This window comes from Bubalus bubalis, chromosome 15 (genome assembly GCF_019923935.1).
Source record: "Bubalus bubalis isolate 160015118507 breed Murrah chromosome 15, NDDB_SH_1, whole genome shotgun sequence".
NCBI lineage: Eukaryota > Metazoa > Chordata > Mammalia > Artiodactyla > Bovidae > Bubalus > Bubalus bubalis.
Window position 1 is genome coordinate 8955182 of NC_059171.1, and position 23335 is coordinate 8978516.

Consider the following 23335-nt stretch of genomic DNA (forward strand, 5'->3'; position numbering starts at 1 on the left):
ACGTGAGTTTGAGTAAACTCTGGGAGTTGTGATGGACAGGGAGGCCTGGTGTGCTGTGGTTCATGCGGTCGCAGAGAGTCAGACACGACTGGGCGGCTGGACTGAACTGAAGATTAACTGAAGCCATGAGTTACAGTTCTATTGGCCATGGGTTTGATGTCAGTGAATTAACAACAGTACTAAATAAGGTATCTTAAAACAAGGTTATGCATCCATCATTTGGTGATAGTAATGTGATCAGAGGCTTGTAGAAACCTAATTCTGTATTTCTCCTAGGGACAGTGATATAGTATTCACTAATTCAGTGTTTCTTAAGAAACTTTAGAGAACATAACTACCACCAGTTGCAAAAATCAACTAGATACAGACATAGTATCTGTAGTAGTGAATCACAAAATTAGAATCAATAATGGAATAATGTGTGCTACTACAGATTTTTTATAGTTTATAAAGTTAAAAAATCTAAAGTGTTAGCACAGTTGTGTCTGACTCTTTGTGATCGCATGAACTGTAGCCCACCAGGCTTCTTTGTCCATGGAATTCTCCAGGGAAGAATACTGGAGTGGGTTGCCATTCCCTTCTCCAGGGGATCTTCCTGATCCAGGGAATGAACCCAGGTCTCCTGCATCACATAATTCTTTAAAGATAAAATGTTCTCCTACTCATTATTCAACTCAGTGATTGTAGTGCATTATTTTTGATGTTTAATTCAGTTGAAACTATAAGTTTGAATATATTTCATTCTTCTTTGACAACTACCCATCAAATATAGGTATAGCCCTTAAGGTTTAACCTCCTTTTCTTTTTCTTCTATTTCCTATCATTGTTTCCAGGGTGATTTCTGATGGATACAAATGCCGGCTTCAAGTCAGAAAGCTAAAACCTAAATGTCCAATCATGACATCTCTTCTGGCTCTGGACCTGAATTTCTAAATATCTGTCTGACTTATCCAGAAATGTCCCTGTCACAAATCATGCTCAACATGTTACAAACAAAATTCATTTTCCCTTCCATGAGCCAATGTTTTCTGAACTATGTAACTTCCGTGAAGTAATGAGCTTTATTCATTATGTGAATTTTTTCCTCACAACAATCTTCTACGTAGGTTTTGTAGTATGGATGAAGACAGGATTGTATAGATGGTATAAACTGACCTTGAGGTCACATTTGGTTTTGATACTTACTATGTGGTCTTAAGCCAATTACCTTTTTTGAGCCTCATTTTCATGGACAGTAGATACAACATAGGTTTTATTATTGTTCTTGAAAGTGTGGTAGGTACTCAAAGTGGCAGTAACAACACCCCACAGGGACTCACAAGAAATCTCAACTTTACCCTAAACTTAGTGAATCAATATTTGCATCTTAATATGATCTTCCCTCATAGCCCAGTTGATAATCTGCCTGCAATGCAGGAGACCAGGGTTTGATTCCTGGGTCAGAAAGATCCCCTGGAGAAGGAAATGGCAATCCACTCCAGTATTCTTGCCTGGAGAATCCCATGGACAGAGGCACCTGGCGGGCTACAGTCCATGGGGTTGTAAGAGTCAGATACAACTTAGTGACTAAACCACCACCATGATCTTCCCAGGCAACTGGTTTGCATATTTAAATTTGAGCATCACTGGTCTGGTTTTCCCTTGCTAACAGAAAGGTGTTATATTGCCTTCAGGGGAATAGATCATTCACGAGTCAAAAAGTCCTGTAACTTACTAAAGCTACTATTACAATTATCGCCAATGCTCTTATCTACCTGTTATCAATTATATATAGCTGCTGTAAATGGATATTTTATTCAGAAACCTTGAAATATCTAATTTCAATCTACTTCATGGTTATTTTATTTACTAGAGAAAGGTTCATTCTTTCATTATCCTTTATCTTTTTTATGCATTTTTGGGCTGTTCTGGGTCTTTGTTGCAGTGTGGAGGCTTCTCCTGTTGCAATGCAGTGCAAAGACTTCTCTTCGGGCTTCTCTGTGCGTGGGCTGAGTGAGCACGCACACCCAGTAGTTGTGGCATGTGGGATCTTAGTTCCGTGACCAGTGACCAAACCCACGTCCCCTGCATTGGAAAGTGGATTCTTAACCACTGGACCACTGGGGAAATTGTCTTTCTACCATTTTAAATTGTACTCCTTCAACATTTTAAAATTTGGATTGTTCAGTAAGTTTTCCTTGTGTTCCATCTTTACAAAGAAAAGCAGAAGCACTAGTTCTCATCTGAAATATTTAGAAAATGAGCCCAAATCGTTGATTTAAAGAGGGATGCTGCAACAGCCTTTAATCACAAAATCTCTCATACAATAACACTGCTTGAACAAACCTGTTTCTAGATTCTAACACTATTTAACACTTACTAAATGTTCATAATGTACAATGCACTGTGTGGACTGAGGTTTATAGATGCTTAATAATACAGTTCATAATCTATTCTGTGCCACTATTACCTTGACGTACCACGTTCCTAACAAGCTCCCAGGCAATGCTCACGCTGCTTTTCTGAGGATACTTTTCAATAGATTGTAGAGCAAGAAGAATTATATAGATGTCTGAGAAAGGAATAACAAAACAGTGATGAGGAGAGGGGCAGGTTAGTGGTGAGAGTTGAGAATTTAGCTTCTCTCTCTTTAACGAGTCAACTGTTAAGTCCTTAGAATTCATTATGGTAAAATCCAATTGTGAAAAATCTGCCACTATGGTTTTTACAGTAGTCATTACAGAATGTGAGCACTGGACCGTAAAAGACTTGAGCACTGAAAAAATGGATGCTTTAGAATTGTGGAGCTGGAGAAGACTCTTCAGAGTCCCTTGGACTGCAAGGAGATGAAACCAGTCCATCCTAAAGGAAATCAGTCCTGAATATTCATTGGAAGAACTGATGCTGAAGCTGAAACTCCAATATTTTGGCCACCTGATGCAAAGAACTGACTTGAAAAAGACCCTGATGCTGGGAAAGATTGAAGGCAGGAGGAGAAGAGGGCTACAGAGGATGAGATGGCTGGATGGCCTCAATGACTCGAAGGACATGAATTTGAAGAAACTCTGGGAGATAGTGAAGGACAGGGAAACCTAGTGTGCTGCAGTCCATGGCGTTGTAACTGAACGGGTTAGCAACTGAACAAGAAGTTAACTGTGGCACTTAGAATAGTTTATATTGAAGTAAATCCACTACTTAGAATTGGAAGGTAGCAAAATTTACAAAGTTCAGTAACTAGGTCTTTCCTAGGTGCATATGCCATTCTTCATCTAGTATTCTCCTTCCTAGCTCCCTGCCTTTTGTACATCCATCCCAGAATATACAACACATAATGTTCTTATTGTTGCAGTTCCTAAATTATCACCATTCATTATAATCTATTTCATAACAGTAAAAATTTTCAAATATGTTATTTTTCAGCATTTAACTTAGCTCCTAGGCTTTTTTGTAATGTGGTAATTTGTGATTTCTAGAAATATATTAAAGTTTTTTCTGCACCCTAGTATAAGATCACTTAGAAATGTTTCAGGACAATTTGAAAATAATGTAAATGCACATACACCTCTAAACTATTTTCTTAATTATCTCAACTTTTCATTTATTTGGCTTACTAAATGGTTTAAGTATTGAAGTCACAGTCTAACAGTTTTTGCGATATGTATTTTCTTTAAAGGATTACTTTACTAATTCTAAGTACATAAAGTGTACCAATTATAAATGTACAATTTTTAAAAACATGTATACATCAGTAAAACTATCACTCATAGGAAGATATTGAACATTTATTTTACAATGAATGCCATGTTATCTACCACATAAAGCATCTTAACTGTACAGTATATTTTATAAATATGTTATAGCTTGAGTTGTCTAATAAAAATATTGCTCCCTTATGACTCATTGTTTTCATTATCTTTAAACTCTTTTACGGTTTTCTACAAATGTGGGTATCCAGGATTATAGATCAATTTTTGACCCAATTTTAATCTTTTAAAATAGGAATATTTAACCAGTTTGAGTGTGGTAACTCAGCAGTACCTGTATCAATCTATTTTATTCCAATTTTAATGCTTCCTTGCTGTTTTTCACCACTTCCCCTACAATTTGAATATGTCCTATTTGTAGCATTTATTGTCAAATTTACCTACAATGATCTACTACATAAAGCAGTAGGTACTGATTTTCCACAGGCAAGATGTACTTTAAATAAGGTTTCAATCCACTATCACCCCAATCAATAATTTATAAAGTTTCTTTTTACACTACTAGTATTAGCATTACAAATTTGCTACTTTCCCACTCCTATAATTAAAACTAGAGGAAATAAAACTGTGCTACTGGTTTTCCCATTTTGTTAGGTTAACATTTGATATGCCTTAATTCTACAGGTTCTGTCCACAGTGACAAAGTCCTTTTATTTTACATGTTTAACTTAGGAACATGCATATCTTTACATGCTAAAAATAGAGCAGTATTTTTTTTTTTTACATATTGAACATTTAGCATGCCTTTTAAGCTTATACATAAGCTGAAATTTTAGACCCAGTTTACATATTTGTTTGCATTTAGTTTTATAATTCTATATAACACTGTAACCTTAAGGCTGTTTAACTAAACCTTACCACCAATTTTTTTATACCGTTGCCTCCTTACTCTTATTTTAATCCATGTTTTTTGTTGGCTGCAGTACATCACTTAACAAAGTTTTCAATGGCAGTACTTAAAAGATATACTTTCTCAGCCTCTGCATATGTATGAATGCTTCCAATTGCCTTGGTACAGAAATAACTTGTCAGGACATCTAATTGGTTCAAAACTATTCTCCCTTAAAACCATAGATGGGCTTCCCACGTGGTAAAGAATCCACCTGCCACCAATGAATGAGGCAAAAGAGACACCTGTTCCATCTTTGGGTGGGGAAGATCCTCTGGAGGAGAAAATGGCACCCCACTCCACTATTCCTGCTGGGAGAATCCCACGGTCAGAGGAGCCTGACAGTCCATAGGTCGTAAAGAGCAGGATAAGACTGAGCCTCTGAGCAAAAACTGTAGATAGTTTTCTGGCATTTACAGTTGCAAGGGAAAAATTCGAGGTCAGGCTAACTTTCATCCTTTTATAAGTGGCTTGTCTTCTCTGGGATACTTGTGGACTTTTTTTCTTTACCCTTCCAATTAAAAAAAACTAGCAGGATATATCTAGGTACTGCTTTCTTTTCACTAAAACTTAATGGCACCCTGCGAGCCTTTTCTACTTGTAGATCTAGTTTGTTAACTCTGAACATTTTTCTTCAGTTAGTTCCTTAGTTACAGTTTGAGCTTTATTTGCTTTGTCCTCTGTTTCAGGTATTCCTATTATGCGTAGATTTTATCACCTGGACAGGTCATCGAGGTCTTCCTTCTTCTCTTTACTTGATTCCTTTTTCTGTTTTTTTTTTTTTTTTTTCCTGCATGCTGTGAAAATTTCTCGTTTTGCGTTCACTTCAGTAATTCGATTTTGTGCCCCATCAGACTTGAACATTTCTGTTCTCTCAGCTCCCTCACACTTTTCAAGTGCTCCGACAAGAGCAATTTTTATCATTAAGCATAGGTCTTTAAGCTCTGGTGCGATATACTTAATCCTTGCTATCTCTTCTGTTTCCACCGCTATACTCGTTTCAAGAGGCGGCATTTTCTCAATTAGCTGTTTTCCTTTGGACCTGCGGTATCAGGACCTTGAAAAGAATAAAAAGAACTTAATTCCCTACTATTTGACTGAATCAACACAAAGATTTCCCATGAGAATTATTCAAGGTTTTGTTGAAATGTTTTTTCTTTCTTACCTTTTGAACAACTCTTCTGAACAATGGCACCAAAAAGGAAAGATGTTTTGATTAACGAACAAAACAAACGTCCAAAACGGTTCCCCTCTACGTCATCTCTGCACGCCTCAAGCTACGTCATCTCTGCACGCCTCAAGTCAGGGCCAATAGACTAGCGCTCACATGCAAACATCAGCCGACGGAGCCACACCCACAACCAGCCGACGCGCTCCACCCCGCCGCCCCGCCCAATCAGCGCGGGTCAAGGGAGTGCGCACGCGCATCCCTTTTACTTGCGCTCCTGTACCGCCTTAAGGCGGGGCTGGATGCCAGTCGCGTCCAATGGCGCGTGGGGTTAAGGTTGAAAGGTGGAATGTGGCGCTAGGCCGTGGCGCTGGTTCTCTTCAGCGCGTGTGCTGGGCTGCCTACCCGTCATGGAGACAGTCTTGACTGAGGAGCTTGATGAAGAGGAACAGCTGGTGAGACGGCATCGCAAAGAGAAGAAGGAGCTGCAAGGTGACGGGGCAGTGGGGAACCTAGGAGTCGCCAGGACCCAGGGAAGGGAGTGTGGCGCATCCGTCTGGGGAACGTTGAGGGACTTCTGAACCCTTCTGGGGTTCTTCAGGGTAGCCAGTGACCTACATCCCAGGCCCCCTTAATCCCCTCGACCTTCAAAAGCTTCCTCGCTTCGGGTGCGCCGCGTTCCCCCATCCTGCGAGGCCGCCGGGGTGCGGGTTTCTGAAAACCCTTGTAAGCCACAGCCTTGGACTCAGGCCCCCCCTTTCCTGTTCCTGCCCTAGTAAACCGACACTTGACCCTAATGGGTGCGTTTCGAAATATCCCACATCAGTTTTAAGGACTCGGAAAGGATAGTTGAAAGATTTAAACGTTTAGGTTTCCTCCCCGCCTCCCGCCCTTTCCTCTTCCCACACCAAACTCACGGTTATGTTATTATTATTTTTTTTTTTTTTTTTTTGAGAGAGGGTCTCAGCTTCATCTGGACTCTTCTCTGTAGCTGTCTGTTTTGTAATTTGTCTTTTTACTTTCATAATTACCTTTTTCCTGTACCCTTTTCTTCTTACCATCTCCTTATTGCTATTATTTCTTATTTCCTCTTAATCCCTGGGTTTTTGATGTAATGATTTTGGTGGCTTTTCAGCCAAAATACAGAGTATGAAGAATGCTGTTCCCAGGAATGACAAAAAGAGGAGGAAGCAACTTACAGAAGATGTTGCTAAGTTAGAAGCAGAAATGGAACAGAAACATAGAGAGGAGCTGGATCAGTTGAAGTTGACTTCTAAAGAGAGTAAAGTATGTGAAATTAATGTTTCTCCTTGTCTACAACATCGGAAAGCAGTCGTCCACTTCTGTTACACGGTTAACTATGTGAAATCGTAAAACCGGAGGGAAAGAAGGCACTTAGTCATGCTCAGGCATCAGTCATGCTCAGGCATCACCTTTCATTGTTATTTTTCTGATCAGATTTACATGGTAGTGTGTTTTTTAAGGAAGGTCAGCAAAGAAAGTCTACTGCCCCAAAGATGAACAGATTCATAAAATGGGCTAGAGGAAGCTTTACCAAAAGAAAGTGGAAGACCAGTCTCCTAGTGTCAGAATTGCTATTAAGTAGTATTTGAACCTGGGCAAATTTACGTAATCTTCTCGAGCATCAATTTCTTCACATATATGATACAAATACTATTGCTGTTTAAGCACAAGATTTTTCTAAGAAATAGAATAAATGTGAAATCATTTTTTAAGTTATGAAAGTGCTTTATGAGCAAGTTGTAATAAATAGAAATTTACTGATGTTTCTTGGGAAATTGGAGCATGTTAACTGTCATCAATTTAGCTAATATGTATTTCATCATTATAGCTGCACAGTGTTTTGTATGCCACATACTTTGTTTAACATATTGCATTCATTTTCTCAAATAATTCTCACAATAACACACTAGTCAGTGTTACCTCTGAAGTAAGTGTAGATAATCCCATTTTTAAAGTGGGAGACAGATTCAGAGAGATTAAAAACTTCCTTCTAAATTTATAACAACTGTTAAGTACCAAAGCCCGAATTCACATTTAGAGCTGTCTTACTCCAGAAGGTAAATACTGAATTCTGTTACAATTTTTATCTAGAGTGATAATTTATTTCATGGGTTTTAGATGTAAAATATCATAAGACTCCCTAATCTCACTCTCATTTTTGATAATTGAAAAGTTCTTAGGTCTATGCAAGATTTTATCTAGTAGTAGTAGTAGTAGTCGTCGTAGTGAAGTCGCTAAGTTGTGTCCAACTCTTGCGACCCCATGGACTGTAGCCTGCCAGGCTCCTCTGTCTGTGGGATTCTCCAGACAAGAATACTGGAGTGGGTTGCCATTTCCTTCTCCAGGGGATCTTCCCAACCTAGGAATCGAACCCAGGTCTCCTGCATTGCAGGCAGATTCTTTACCAACTGAGCTATAAGGGAAGCCCAAGATTTTATCTACCATAAATAAATTTTATTTGGTTTATTTTTGGTCTGCTGTTGACAGGGAAAATGGCTTGTTTATACTAATTTACAGGTATTAAACTTAGTTTTATTTTCTTGAAGTTTTTTTGCCATTCATCAAGATCCTGGCCTTCCTTGCCTTTAACACACTTTATTAAAATCCAAGTAACAAGGCATGATTCCAGATGTTTGTATTGTTAGAGTCATGGCATTCCTAATTATCTCCGTATCTTTTCTGTTAGTGAGATAGTTTAGTCTCAGGCCCTTCAATTGTGAGATTTCTTTCCTAGGTTTCGAAGGTGAAAAATGTTTGATTGTTAAGCTACATATTGTCCAACTGTTAAAATACAAACTCCCCTCCTACTCTGAACTATTATCTTTTTTTAATTTTAACTGAAACTTGTTTTCTTCTAGAATGTCACCTGAATTCTTTTGTCATTTCTCTTTTTTTCCCCAGTTGTTTCTTTGTATCTTGCCTGCAGTATGGCAGTTTGTTAAATTTTAGCACATTCCTCTGAAAAACTGTAAGAATCCTATTTCACTCTTTGAAGTCTTAATCTTATTTTGACATTTTGATCATTTGGGCCAAAGAGACGTAGAGACTGCTGACTCTTGTTATTAGAGGCTTTGATATGTTCCATGTATGTGTCACCTAAAAACTAGCTTAATATATAGTTGTGGTAATAAAATACTAGCTGTTAATCCTGATAGTAAATAAGTCTAACATCTGTTTTCTTTAGCAAACATATAACAGTCATTTGATGATTAAGACTGGTTGTAATGTTTTAATGATAACTATAAATTAATAAATTTCTACTAGGGTCAAGAAGCATTGCTCATCAGGTTCTGGCTAATTATGATGGAGGAAGGCCTTTGCCCCCACTTTTGAGATGATGAAAGTAGTATAAACTGAGCCAACACAGTAATATATTACTTCATATATTCTATAAAGTAAAACATTTAGAGATGGGAAGGGTGGCGCGCTGAATGAATTGGCACTTGTAGGAAGTATTTATATGAATGGAGTAGACATTCTGAGAAGGAAGGAAACCATGCAGAAATAAGCATTGTCTTTGTAGAGCTATAAGGAAAGTTCTTGGGAACCTGACAAATTCTCTCTAAAATATAGAGAAAGTGTATACAAGCATGTCATTTAGTATTGTATCTAGTGCTGTTATTCAGATTTGAATTGTGGAATGCAACATAATATGTGATTTGCAATAATAATTTAATAATCTAATACTTTGAATAATAACTTAAAAGTATTTTTCCTTAACTTGGTAATGTTTTTTGTTTCCTTTAGATAGATTCTGTTGCTGTTAATATTTCAAACTTGGTTCTTGAGAATCAGCCACTTCGGATATCAAAAGCACAAAAGAGACGGGTATGAAAGTTGCCTAGTATTTGTTAGTGCTATATGTGTAATACTATCTTAGGTGTTGTATTGGAAGGGAATAGAAAAAAAAAAAGGGAATTCCCTTGCCAAAGGACCTAAACTAACATTTATTAGGCTTTGAAGTGAACTCGCTCAGTCGTGTCCAACTCTTTGCGACCCCGTAGACTGTAGCCTACCAGGCTCCTCCGTCTTTAGGATTCTCCAGGCAAGAATACTGGAGTGGATTGCCATTTCCTTCTCCACGAGATCTTCCCGACCCAGGGATTGAACCGAGGTCTCCCACATTGCGGGCAGACTCTTACTTTCTGAGCCACCAGGGAAGCCCTATTATTAGGCTTTAGATTATATGAAATCTCATTTAGTCTTGACAGTAATCCTGTGAAGTAGGATTTCTTATCCTCATTTTATAGATAAGAAAATAGGTGTATGTCCAGTCTGCAGTTCTCATAGGAGAGTGGATCTAGGAAAGGGGGTGTGAAAAGGATATTTTTTACAAATATATTATTCCAGACTTAATTTAGAATCTGAAGAGTGTGAGCCCAGGTGATTCTGATGTACAGTTTTGGTTAAAAACTATGATATTAAGTGGTAAAAGAAGAATTTGAACCTAGAAGTTAAGATATATAGGTACACAAAATTAACAGGATTATGTAGTTATATATGTATTGGTTAGTTGTGATGAAAATTTAGAGAAGGAAAGATTCACTCTGCTACGTGTTAAATAGTTGGTATTTGGTGGAAAAATAATTATTTAGTTAGCCTATTTGGAGTAAGTGAGACATCTTGCACAAAAACAAATGTGAGAATGAAATTTTGCATCATCAAAGAGCTATAAGGAAACTGATTTATTGGATGTAATGTTTATGATATCAAAATTATGGGAATGCGATTAGATAGGAAAGGGCTTTTCACTTTGAAAAAGAACAAGAAGTTTAAATCCAGTCTTTTTATTCTCAAATATTGTTTTTATTAATACAATGTTTTCTAGAATTTAAATGTTTATTTTTAAACTAGCTTGTATCTTATAATTTAATAGTAAATATAATTTAGTATGTACATTTAATTGCACATGGAATTGATGTCAGTCAGGTGGAGATTTTAATCCCACTGTGGTGGCTTTGGATAAGATTCTTAACCTTTCTAAGCCTTAGTTTCACGTGTATGAAATGACAGTGGAAGTGTTAGTTGCTCAGCCATGTCTGATCCTTTGGACTCTTTGCCACCCCTTGGACTGTAGCCCTCCAGACTTCTCTGTCCATGGAATTTTAAAGGCAAGAATACCAGAGTGGGTTGATACTCCCTTCTCCAGGGGATCTTCCTGACCCAGGGATTGAATCCGGGTCTCCAGCATTGCAGGCAGAGTCTTTACCATCTGAGCCACCAAGGAAGCCCATGTATACAATAGGAGAAAATGATACCTACTTCATAGAGTTATTGTGAATGTTAAATAATTTACTGTTTCCAAAGCCCTAACACAAGGCCTGAAGAACTGCTGGGTCAACAAATGATACTGTTTTTCACTGTGTTTAAGTACTGCATAGTACACTGCTTAAGAAATTCAACCTAAGACAATTTGTTTGAAAGTTGCTTAAGTTGCAAATTGTCAAGCATTTCTTGTACTAATGTAAAATTTTATTCTTGAGTAATTATTGTGAACTTCATAGACTTCATAGAAATTTAGGTTTTATGGTATCTTAGAGGCTGTCTTGGAGAAGGCACTGACGACCCACTCCAGTACTCTTGCCCGGGGACTCCCATGGATGGAGGAGCCTGGTAGGCTGCAGTCCATGGGGTCGCTAAGAGTCGGACGCGACTGAGCGGCTTCACTTTCACTTTTCACTTTCCTGCATTGGAGAAAGAAATGGCAACCCACTCCAGTGTTCTTGCCTGGGGAATCCCAGGCACAGGGGAGCCTGGTGGGCTGCCGTCTTTGGGGTCGAACAGAGTTGGACACGACTGACGTGACTTAGCAGCAGCAGAGGTTATCTAATTCACCAGCTCTCTACTTAACGACATATGTTTTTTCTGTTATAGTCTTATAATTGTCATCTATTTTATATAGGTCAGAAGTGAAGGGCAGAAATTTTGCATAACAAAATATTTGTTGGAATTGACTCTGCTTAGTGTATAGTAGTATATAGTATATACATAGAGTATGTGTGCTCAGTCATTGTCGTGTCCAGCTCTTTGCAACACCATGGATTGTAGTCCGCCAGGCTCCTCTGGGATTTCCCAGGCAAGAATACTGGAATGGGCTGCCATTTCCTTCTCCAGGGGATCTTTTCCACCCAGGTCTCCTGCATTGCAGACAGACTATTTACTGTCTGAGCCACCAGGGAAGCCCCTGTATCTTAGAGTAGCAACTATTTAACTCTAGAAAACGATACAACTCCTTTTATCAAAATTTGTTCACTCTACCTTGTCCCTTAGGCAACAAAACAAAGGCTTACCTTTCTCAAACGTTTTGTTACTTTTCTCCTAAAATATTGCATAGCTGAAATGCATACTTTTTCCAGCTATAGTGTCAAAAAATGTATATTTTTATAGTCAGCAGATTGACAACACCCTGGTAAGTAATGCCCAAAGTTTCTTACTGCTTTGTTGTGTTAATAGGATTTTGGAGCAGAAAACACTGAGTTTATAGTATTTGAGAAAATGGGACCTGAAGACAAGGGTAGATAATTGGGTCTTAGACTTACATTGAACTACTTCCCACCCCACTCCCCACTCCTGCCCACCCAGAGGCACCAAGGAATGAAAAGTCAGTTAACTAATGATGTTTATCTTTGGGAGAGATACAACTCTCTGGTAGAAAACATGCAAAATTTTATGAAGATTTATTACTGGGATATCTTAAGAGCAAATCCCATATTTTCAATTTAGAAAAGCATAGGGAGTATTTTATTTATCTCAGAGAGCTTCAGTGAAAATTCATTGGTATGGTAGAAACAGCTTGAAATAGAACGTAGACCTGGGTTCCAAAAATTTGAAATTTGAGAGCTGGAATGAGATGTCCTTCAGTTTCTTTGTATTATAAACGAGAAAGCTGAGGAGGCTCAAGTTGTGTCAGTGGCATGCTAAAAGTTTACAACTGCTGCACTAGTTCCCAGCTCTTAAGATTTGTCTTCAGATTTGTTTTTGCTGTTGCTATACCAGAATGACTCTAGTTTTACTGACAGTGTATTTTTGAGTTATTGTGCTATTGTGCTATTTTCATCTTACATACATTTTCATTAGAGTTTATTGATGCCGTTCTATCTCCAGGACTAGGGCTGTAAAATGAAAATTGCTCATGCCATTGGAAAACTTCATATAGTAGAAGAATGTTGGGAAAACAATCCTGTGTGTTTTTTACCTGGTGTCCTGGAAAGGAAATGCAGTTGCTTTGTAATATTGAAGCAGAGCATGAGGGAAAAAAAATGAGATTCTTGGATGAGTATTTTAGAGGCTTAAATTAAGGTTTTACAGATAGTGTAAAGTTCCAGTTTTCCAGTAGTGCTTGACATCATTAACTCCAGCTCCCATCTGCTCCAACTTTGATTCAGGTGCCTGGATAGAAGGAGCTCTCTGTGTTGTCCCTGGTCCCTGCTCAGCTTCTAACCAACTGTATGGCCTTTGGAAATCTTTCTTCATGCTGTTTTGGAAATCTTCCTTTCCTCAAAAGAGGAAAATGAGGGGTTTTGGATTAGATGATATTCAAGGTGCTTATTCTTCCTCTCCCCTCTGAAAAATGTTTTCTGTAGTCTTTTAAAGTAATAGTGCCACCTTGTGTTTTAAGGTTTTATGCCACTGTGATCCACAGTTGCAGATATGCTGTGAAATAAATTGTATCATGTTACTTTTGGCATGGTTTGAGTTGGAAAGAAAAAATTTAAATAGGTTTATGTTTTATTAAGATAATGTGCTTTTTTTTTTTAAGTGACTTTATTTTTTTTTATCTTTTAAATTTTATTTTATTTTTAAACTTTACAAAATTGTATTAGTTTTGCCAAATATCAAAATGAATCCACCACAGGTATACATGTGTTCCCCATCCTGAACCCTCCTCCCTCCTCCCTCCCCATACCATCCCTCTGGGTCGTCCCAGTGCACCAGCCCCAAGCATCCAGTATCGTGCATCGAACCTGGACTGGCAACTCGTTTCATACATGATATTTTACATGTTTCAATGCCATTCTCCCAAATCTTCCCACCCTCTCCATCTCCCACAGAGTCCATAGACTGTTCTATACATCAGTGTCTCTTTTGCTGTCTCGTACACAGGGTTATTGTTACCATCTTTCTAAATTCCATATATATGCGTTAGTATACTGTATCGGTGTTTTTCTTTCTGGCTTACTTCACTCTGTATAATAGGCTCCAGTTTCATCCACCTCATTAGAACTGATTCAAATGTATTCTTTTTAATGGCTGAGTAATACTCCATTGTGTATATGTACCACAGCTTTCTTATCCATTCATCTGCCGATGGACATCTAGGTTGCTTCAATAATGTGCTTTTGATTCAGCTAACTTAGGAAGCACTAGCTTTATCTGGCATGACATATAACAAGCATATAGTAGAAGCAGGTGGCATTAAATCAAATTGAAATTTGCCTTTCCATTCATATTTTCTGCCCTTAAGGAAAGGTTAGAGCTGGGGATATAAAAATTTTTACCTGTATCTTCTTTTTCTTGGTTTATCCAAATCCTTCACTGTAGTTTGCTATCAGCACATCAAAATTTATAGAATGTAGTTTAACTTTTTATTCTCTTAAGTTGAAAATATTTGCTCTCAGCATACAAATAAAACATACCATGGACAGCTAGAGAGCTGTTTACACGCACAGGCAGGCACATGTGCTACGTGCTCAGTTGTATCTGACGCTTTGTGACCCCATGGATTGTAGCCTGCCAAGCTCTTCTGTCTATGGAATTTTCCAGGCAAGGATACTGGAGTGGGTTGCCATTTCCTCTTCTAGGGGATCTTCCCGACCCAGGGATCGAATCCCATCTCTTACATTGACATTTTACCATTGAGCCACCTGGGAAGATACCATGGTACCCAAAAGAAACCATGGAGATTCAGAAACATGTTCACACACACACACACACATGCAGGCTCACACACAAAACAAAACTTATTTTGTAATCCTACCGAAAAGCACTATTGTGTGGATATCCTCCTGGTGCTTTTTGAACTATGTATGCATAGACTTTCATATTATTAACTGTGTCCCGTCTTTCGCCTCCCACCTCATCTCTTGACACTTTTCTCTGGTATTCTAGGTATATGAACTGTGTTCAGCCATGAATGAAGCATACAGTGCTTTCTGTCTTTTGATCCTTGTTATTCCAAGTGTCAGGAATTTTCTCTCTTTTTCCTAGCCTTCCCACTCTACTTCCTATCCATCCTCCATGTCATAAATCTCTCATTACCTTCTCCTCATCCCATCTTTGCATATGTTTGCATGGGAAGATTTCATAGGAAATTTGAATAGAAGGAAAGCAAGTTGAATGTAATGTATGATACACTTTTGTTAAAATACTGTTTTCTATAGATTTTCTATGAGTACATCTGTATTTATTAAAATGCATAGGAAAAAAATCTAGAGGGAAACATATCAGATCTCTAAAGCAGGCACTGAGAGATTGGCAGTGGTCCTTAAGGGGGACTTTAGATTATCTGTAATAGTTTTTTTAATAGAGAAGAATGTTTTTATCTTAAGCTAAATGTGTGTGTGTTTGTATGTGGACATTTTTGTTAAATGCTGGATAAATAGAACTACTATACCCTTCTAAAGACCTAAGCAAATTAATGCCTTGCTCATGAACTCGTGATCTAGCACATTAAGACCTCACTGGTGGAGTAATAAGTTATAAAGCTTGGACTTAAGTATGATAATGATGTTACTAAGGCCTAGGACAGCTCAATCTACCATAGTACTTTGAAATCAGTAAGTCAAGTTTTTAGAAACTTGGCATGTAGTTTCAGACAGACTTCACAGAAAAATTTGAGAGCCTTCTTTTGTTCCAAGACAGAGCTCAGTGCTGGGTATGCACAGATGAGAAATCTTGTTTGCCTTTAGAAGAGTTCACAGTATAGAAAATTCTACAGGTGATGAGATCATCTGTCTGATAGTGTTTGTGGGAGAAGGGAGAAAAATGTTTTTGAGAATCTTATATTTCTGTCCCCATGATAAATGTAAACGAGTCTTAATTATTAGGAATTAACTTTCCTACATTTTACCCTCTGCATAGGACAAAAAGGCTGCATTGGAAAAGGAGCGGGAAGAAAGGATAGCCGAAGCTGAAATTGAAAACTTAACTGGAGCTAGACATGTAGAAAGTGAAAAACTTGCTCAAATATTGGCAGCTAGACAGTTGGAAATTAAACAGATTCCATCTGATGGGCACTGTATGTATAGAGCCATTGAAGATCAGCTGAAAGAGCAGAACGGCGTTCTGACTGTGGCTGCCTTAAGATGTCAGACTGCTAACTATATGCAGAGTCATGTGGAAGACTTTCTGCCATTTTTAACAAATCCTAATACAGGAGAAATGTATACTCCAGGTAATTTATTTTTCTCTGCTACGTCTTGTTGCTGTTTTAGCTGTGATGGTTATTAAGTAAAGTGGTTTCTGTAACTGAGAATGAAAAAAAAAAGAAAGCCTGAATAGTCCTATGGGGGGAAAACATCTAACATTTAGGCAAAATTATTTTCTATGACTTTAGTAGATGATAGCACATTTTTGTTTATCAAGATCTTTTTAAGTACTTAACTCTTTTGTAGTTGAAAATATTAATCTTAAGATGAAAATAGGAATAGGGTTTGTATTACTAGTTTAAAAAGTGTGTAAATAAGTTCATATTTCACAAAGTTAAGCTTTGTCTAGTCTCTGCAAGTATCGGGTCTGAAGATGATCAGTAGAGAATGGTTAGGAAAACTAATTCCTCCTCTTATCCTGTACTTTGGAAGATTTAATTTTATTTTTGATAAGTCATAATATTCAGGCAGAATTTGACTGCAAAACCTGCCTTAATATTCTGTATAATATCTTTGATAGTTGGGAAAGTTAAAAAAAAAATGCACAACTAGCAAATAAAGGAGGGAACAAGTAAAAATTTGAAAAGTTTCTGAAAGTGAAAGGGGAGTAAGGGAGAAAGTTAGTCCTTGAGATAAGACAGCAGACGTGGCAGTATTCCCTGAGAGTAAGTCATATGTTCAGGGTGGATTGAAGAGGGGAAGGCTAGGGTTGACTTTTGTTTAATGAAGTCCCCAGCTGTGCTAGTTGTAGGGCAGGGGAGAGGAGGTGATACCTCAGCTTGGTGAATCAAAGAAAAAGACAAAAGCTGTAATTATCCCCAGTCCTTCAGTCAATGTTTATTGAGGGCCGCAGCGTGCTGATGCACTGTTCTCATCACTGGGGATATGAGACAGTGAATAAGATGGGCACATGGGACGTGTTTTCTCCTAGATGCCCATAATTTTTTTCTTCTTCCTCTAAACACCAAGGGTATTAGTGATTTTTCTGACTTTAACTTTCTGTATAACAGCAGTGTGTATGCTCAAGATATGCCATTATAAACTCTGAAGTTAGGTCTTTTACCTCCTCTCAAGCCTGATACAGGAAGACCTTTTTTTGGCTAGAATAATAAAGTAAACATTTCCGAAATATGGGGCACTGCTTGGTGTCGCTGTCACTGTCATCAGACAGTCACTGGGAAAGGAGTTTCAACTCATTTGTGCTTTAATTCTCTTCTCACATTTCTTATAGGGTTTTATAGTGAAGCCTGTTTTACAGAGGATGCATCTTTTAATCTTTTAGCATGTTCTTTAAGATGCAGATTTGGATTTTACAATGTGAATGTGGTGGCAGTTTTGGGGTCAGTGCTTGGATCAAGAGAGAGGTAGGCTTATAATTTAGTTGAGATTGCTAGACCTCAGGTTGAGGGAGAGAAACAGAGATGAATTGCTTTGCTCTTGGATGGAAAGTTGGAGTGAGTTAAGTTTGGATTTGGGAAATGGATTAAATTCTGGAGGATATAGGTGGAGAAGGAGGAAGTTCGTAACTTGGGCAGTTTCATCAGGCATTGTGGGAGTTATAAAAGGGATCTATTATGAATTCTAAAAAGTGCTGTTTTCTGATCTGTTTCCAACAGAAGAGTTTGGAAAGTATTGTGATGATATTGTAAACACAGCTGCTTGGGGGGGTCAACTTGAGGTAAGTTTGTTATTCATCGTGAAATTGTTAAATTATTTTTAAATCCCTTCTGTAGTTTTTAGACATATTTTTCAGGTGATCCAGATTTTTCTTTGACAATTCCTTTTCTTTATATATTTGCTATTTCTCTACTGATAAAACATTGATATAAGGAGTTAATATTCTTAGGCCTTTAATTTAATTATGTACTTTTGGGAACTGAAGCACTATTTAATTTTAAATAGCCCAGTGTTTGATCTGTGAGTTGGTGAAGCTAGTGTTGTGTCTGCATATTTCTATTTGTGATCTTGCTACAGGCAATATATTTGAGTTTATGGACTTATGAAAGTGAAGATTTTCTCAAATACAGTAAAATTTTACCCCAGATGAAAATCACATTGGAAAACGTCAGAAATAGAAAACAATATTTTAATGTGAGATTACAGGTCAAATCCTACCATAACACATCTATTACAATTGTGTCTTGAGTTCCTAGTTGATACTGACTGATGTGAAAGCAATATTTAATGCATTAAAATTTACTTACAAGAAAATATGTTAGTCATTTGTAGGGAGTTAATCATGATTTTTTTTAAAGCTCTAATTATTTATCTTACTGTTATCTTTGTTTCATTAAAGGAACATAAAACCCCTGAGTGTGCAGGTTGGTGATGAGGTAGCTTGGGGTGTTAGAAGTCAGGGAGTAACAGGGAAAGTCTGGGGGCTGGGTGCTGGTTCCTTCTACTTCTCAGTTTTCTGACTTTGGGGAATCAGCCAACCTCCTGAGCTCCAGTTTCCTGATTATTGAATGAGGGTAATAAGACCCCATGTGTACGTGATAGTCCATTTGTATATATTAAACAAAGCAAAGGCTATATGCATTGAAGTTTGAAGCTAAAGTGCTACATGGATGACTCTAACAGTATTATTAATATTACTGTGTAATGATGATTGCTGCTGCTGCTGCTAAGCCGCTTCAGTCGTGTCCGACTGTGCGGCCCCATAGACGGCAGCCTACTAGGCTCCACCGCCCCTGGGATTCTCCAGGCGAGAACACTGGAGTGGGTTGCCATTCCCTTCTCCAGTGCATGAAAGTGAAAAGTGGAAGTGAAGTCGCTCAGTCGTGTCTGACTCTTCGCGACCCCATATACTGCAGCCTACCAGGCTCCTCTGTCCATGGGATTCTCCAGGCAAGAGTACTAGAGTGGGGTGCCATTGCCTTCTCTGGTAATGATGATTAGCCATCTCAAATAGTTTGTTTCACTTCAAGAATTTTTACTTCAAGAATATTTCACTTCAAGAATTAAGTTTGAAGATAGGACATGATTGCTTCATCAAAGTGTTTTTCTTAGCAGTGCTATATTTGTACCTCAGCCACCAGAGGGAACTTGTTTTATATGCCTTAATGTTGTATATGCCTCTCCTGGGTCTTTGAAACTTGGGAAGGTTAGCTTTGTGACTACATTAGGAGTAATTAAAGATGCTTGAACTTTTAATAAGAATCTCAAATCAATGTGAGTTCTAGAGACATAAGTGACTTTTTAAATTGAGAAAAACCTTTAAACATCTTTTGAAGGACATTTTCTCTTAAATCATTTGTGAATTCATTTGAAAAAAGAGTTGCTGTTTTCACAATGGAGTAAATTTAAATTATTAAAGAGAAATTCTGTGTATGATTTCTGAAGACTTAGATGGGATGCTGGGAGAAGGCAATGGCACCCCACTCCAGTACTCTTGCCTGGAAAATCCCATGGACGGAGGAGCCTGGTAGGCTGCAGTCCATGGGGTCGCTGAGGGTCGGACACGACTGAGCGACTTCACTTTCACACTTCACTTTTCTGCATTGGAGGAGGAAATGGCAACCCATTCCAGTATTCTTGCCTGGAGAATCCCAGGGATGGGGGAGCCTGGTGGGCTGCTGTCTAAGGGGCTGCACAGAGTCGGACACGACTGAAGTGACTTAGCAGCAGCAGCAGCAGCAGCAGATGGGATGCCAAGATTTCCAGAGCTTGTTTTGCACCCTCCATTCCATGCCCTTTTACTGAGCTCTTGATGTGTATTAAGGAATAGAAGTAGATCCCTGCTCTGACTGGTTGCCCTGTTCATGATTTGAATAAGATTTACCTCTATTTCTCTTACAAATATATATATATATATATATAGTTTCCATTTTGTCTTTTATAGCTAAGAGCCCTGTCTCACATTTTACGAACACCAATAGAGATAATACAGGCAGATTCTCCTCCTATAGTAGTTGGTGAAGAATATCCAGAAGATCCATTAATACTTGTGTAAGTACCTAGAAATTCCTGCTGTTAATATTTTTCATAATTAAGACTTTTGTCTTAAGGGATTATGAAAAATTTTAGGTTATGTATGTTGATTAATCAAGTCTATTTTCAGCAGCATTAATTATGCTTATTTCATGTTAAAGGCAATTACAGAATTAGAAAGCATTGTCAAAATACATGGTTTAGATAACTGTTTAAATCTTTTGTGATTTATTCTTATGTATGTGTTAAGAATAAAGTCATTTCTAAAGGTTACAAAATTTTAGGATTATTTTTAATGTTTTTCTGGTTTGACATTAATAATGCTAAAAGTTTTAGCAAGTGTAAAAGCTGAAATGCACTCATGTTGCCTTATTGTTTATTCTTTAGAGATTTTTTTCTTCATATTGTAAAAGTATTTTACATAATTGAGAGTTCTCTGAAACACAGCATGGAGAATTTGCCATCTCAGTCTTTTTTTTCACTCTAGTGATTGTGTTTTACTGGACAAACTCAGCAGAGTTATTGAACCATATTTTACTCACTGATGATGCTTTTTAAATGGTGTTAAAGTTTTAAGTAGTGAAGTCTATTGAATGATACCACTGTGAAGTGATTAATTCAGGGTACTTGGTTTTAAAACATTTATATACTTATAGTGAAATACTTTTGTCTAAATTACTTATTTCTCCTTTTTGCATTTCAGTTATATGAGACATGCATATGGCTTAGGAGAACACTACAATTCTGTTACACGGTTGGTGAACACAGCTACTGAAAATTGCAGCTAGTCTATAAAATGTTGCTATTATGTCAGTGTGCTGATCTGAGTATTAATACCAAGTATTGGATTATTCTCAGTGTTTCTGAAAAAACACAGCTACCTTAAATCAGTTTTATGGCAAAGCTACTAATAGGTTTTAAAAAAACGTGTCCGAGAGAAACTTCAACCAGTGTCCCCTTAATGGTGTTTTAAAAAACTCATGTAAGTTCTTTGTGGAGAATATCATTTATAGACCAAGATGGTACCCTGATTGTTGATATTTTTATTAAATATAAGATTCTGAACGTTCTATTCTGTGTTGAAGTTGTTAAAAAATTTTTTTTTCTCCTTATTACCGAAAGCTTTCAGTAACCATATCAATGTAATTTTTCATGGAGAAGTGAAATGACTCAGTCTCTTTGACATTGCAATCATGTGATGGTGATAACAGATTTAATTAATGTGTATAAATAATTTGATTGCAGTAACATTGCTGTTGATGGGATTAATGCTGTGACTTTTTTTAACATTTATTTTTAATTGGAGGATAATTGCTTTAGAACCTTGTGTTGGTTTCTGCCATGTAACAACATGAATCAGCCCTAAGTATACATATATCCCTTCCCTCTGGAACCTCCCTCCCATCGCTGCCCTTCCCACCCCTTGAGGTTGATGCTGTGACATTTATGTAACCCCATCAAAGTGCAGCTAAGAAGGTTGCTTTAATAAAAATAAAAATAAGTCTTTTATTTGTATATAACTTTAAAAGATGCAGCACATTATTGCTTTTCTAATTCATTGATTATTCCGTGTTATTTCTCAACTTCAGAATGGTTGTGACATCATTTCTTGATTATCTGAACTATAAATTTTTATATTCTTTATTGTACTTTCTCCATCACTACTAAGCTGCTTTGCTTTCCTTGCACCCTTTTCCACTGAGAAATAGTTATTAGCTTCTGTTATTCTTTAACTTGTGCAAATTGAAGGAGTAGCAATTTGTAAATTTGTAAAAGGGTCCAAGGCCAAATTTACTTCAAATTCTTCTTCTTTTCCAATTTGTCTCATAAGGTTTCTCTTTTTGCTTCATTCTCTAGGACTAGGGAAAGCCTTTGTTACTTGCTATTTTATTAGCCTTATTAATTTCATCTTTCCTCAAATATTTGAAAATATTTGTTTCAAATATCTGGGAATTTTTATGTTATATATATATGGATAAAGCTGAAAGCCACTGTTGAGTCAAGACTGTATAATAAAATCAGTACAGTACTTTTCAGTTGAATGATTTGTCAGATCAGATTTTAAGTTATTTATAAAAATATTTTAAGAAGATGGTACACCCATATGTACAAATGTTTGTGATAATTTGTTATGTAAGGGGTTTTATGATAATGAGACCTTTTTGGTTGATCTGTTTTTCTCAGATAAGTAACTAATAACATTTTACATCAAGTGTATATAAAGTTTGAATTTTTTCTCCATGAATGCAACTAATTTTTCTAAGTAAATACTGGGTTTTATGAGCTTCCCCAGTGGCTCAGTGGTAAAGAATCCACCTGCAATGCAGGAGATACGGAGACCCGTGTTTGATCCCTGGGTCGGGAAGATCCCCTGTAATGGGAATGGCAACCCACTCCAGTAATCTTGCCTGGAAAATTCCATGGACAGAGGAACCTGGTGGGCTGTATAGTCTGTGGTGTCACAGAGTTGGACACGCCTGAATAACTAAGTAACAACAACTGGGTTTTATAACATAAAAAACAGGGTATCAGTGTTATGTATTCAGCAGGCAACAGTATGTGGAACTATTGAGCAGATAAGTACTGCATGAAAGTATTATACACTTGCAAAGATTAAGAACCATTCTGCCTGCTAAGCAAAATATATTCTGAAGGCTCCTTGTTTTGTAATGCTGGATCTGGATTTCTTTGCAAAGGAGGGGCGGTGGGTAATCTGTTACTTTAAAATTAAAAGAGAAGCTTTAAGCAATAAAATAAGATACAGTGAAATCTAGTTATTGTAAATTCCCACTATACTTTAAGTATTGTAAAATAACTTATTGGCTATTTTTTTCTAGCAGGGTGAATAGAATTTTCTTGATTATAGGTATATTTTTTATTTTTAAATGGCCAATATGGTTATGGACAGGATTTGTATGTTTCAGCTTCTGTTCTTTCATAAAACTTGAGATAAAAATTATTTTAGCTGTGACCTAAAATTAAAGTCTGAAAAATGGCACATGTTAAGTTAAAAGCAGCATATACTAGTTTAGTTTGCTGTATGATGCTAATCTCGTAGGAAAATCTGATAAGCTTTCTTTTGTCCTGACTTAGAAAAGTATATGTCAGAGTTCTGGAATATGTCTAATTTACTTCGGTGAATTTATCTGCTTAAGTATGTTTATAACATATAAAGCAAATAAGGATGTGTAACTATAGTTAACAGTACAATTTT

General features: G+C 37.2%; 1 protein-coding gene and 1 long non-coding RNA gene across 2 annotated transcripts; one reads left to right on the forward strand and one right to left on the reverse strand.

The window, feature by feature from the left end:
* Positions 1 to 5395: 5395 nt before the first annotated feature.
* Positions 5396 to 5950, reverse strand: LOC102393261. Its single transcript, XR_327295.4, has 2 exons — positions 5798 to 5950; positions 5396 to 5689 (listed from the first exon to the last, which is right to left on the reverse strand). It is a non-coding gene; the product is annotated as an uncharacterized LOC102393261 (long non-coding RNA).
* Positions 5951 to 6087: 137 nt separating this feature from the next.
* On the forward strand, positions 6088 to 21649 carry OTUD6B (OTU deubiquitinase 6B). Its single transcript, XM_006055363.4, has 7 exons — positions 6088 to 6292; positions 6936 to 7087; positions 9572 to 9652; positions 15905 to 16217; positions 17808 to 17869; positions 20033 to 20139; positions 20825 to 21649. The coding sequence occupies exons 1-7, from the start codon at positions 6211 to 6213 to the stop codon at positions 20907 to 20909; spliced, it is 882 nt and encodes a 293-aa protein (XP_006055425.2). The 5' UTR covers positions 6088 to 6210; the 3' UTR covers positions 20910 to 21649.
* Positions 21650 to 23335: the final 1686 nt, after the last annotated feature.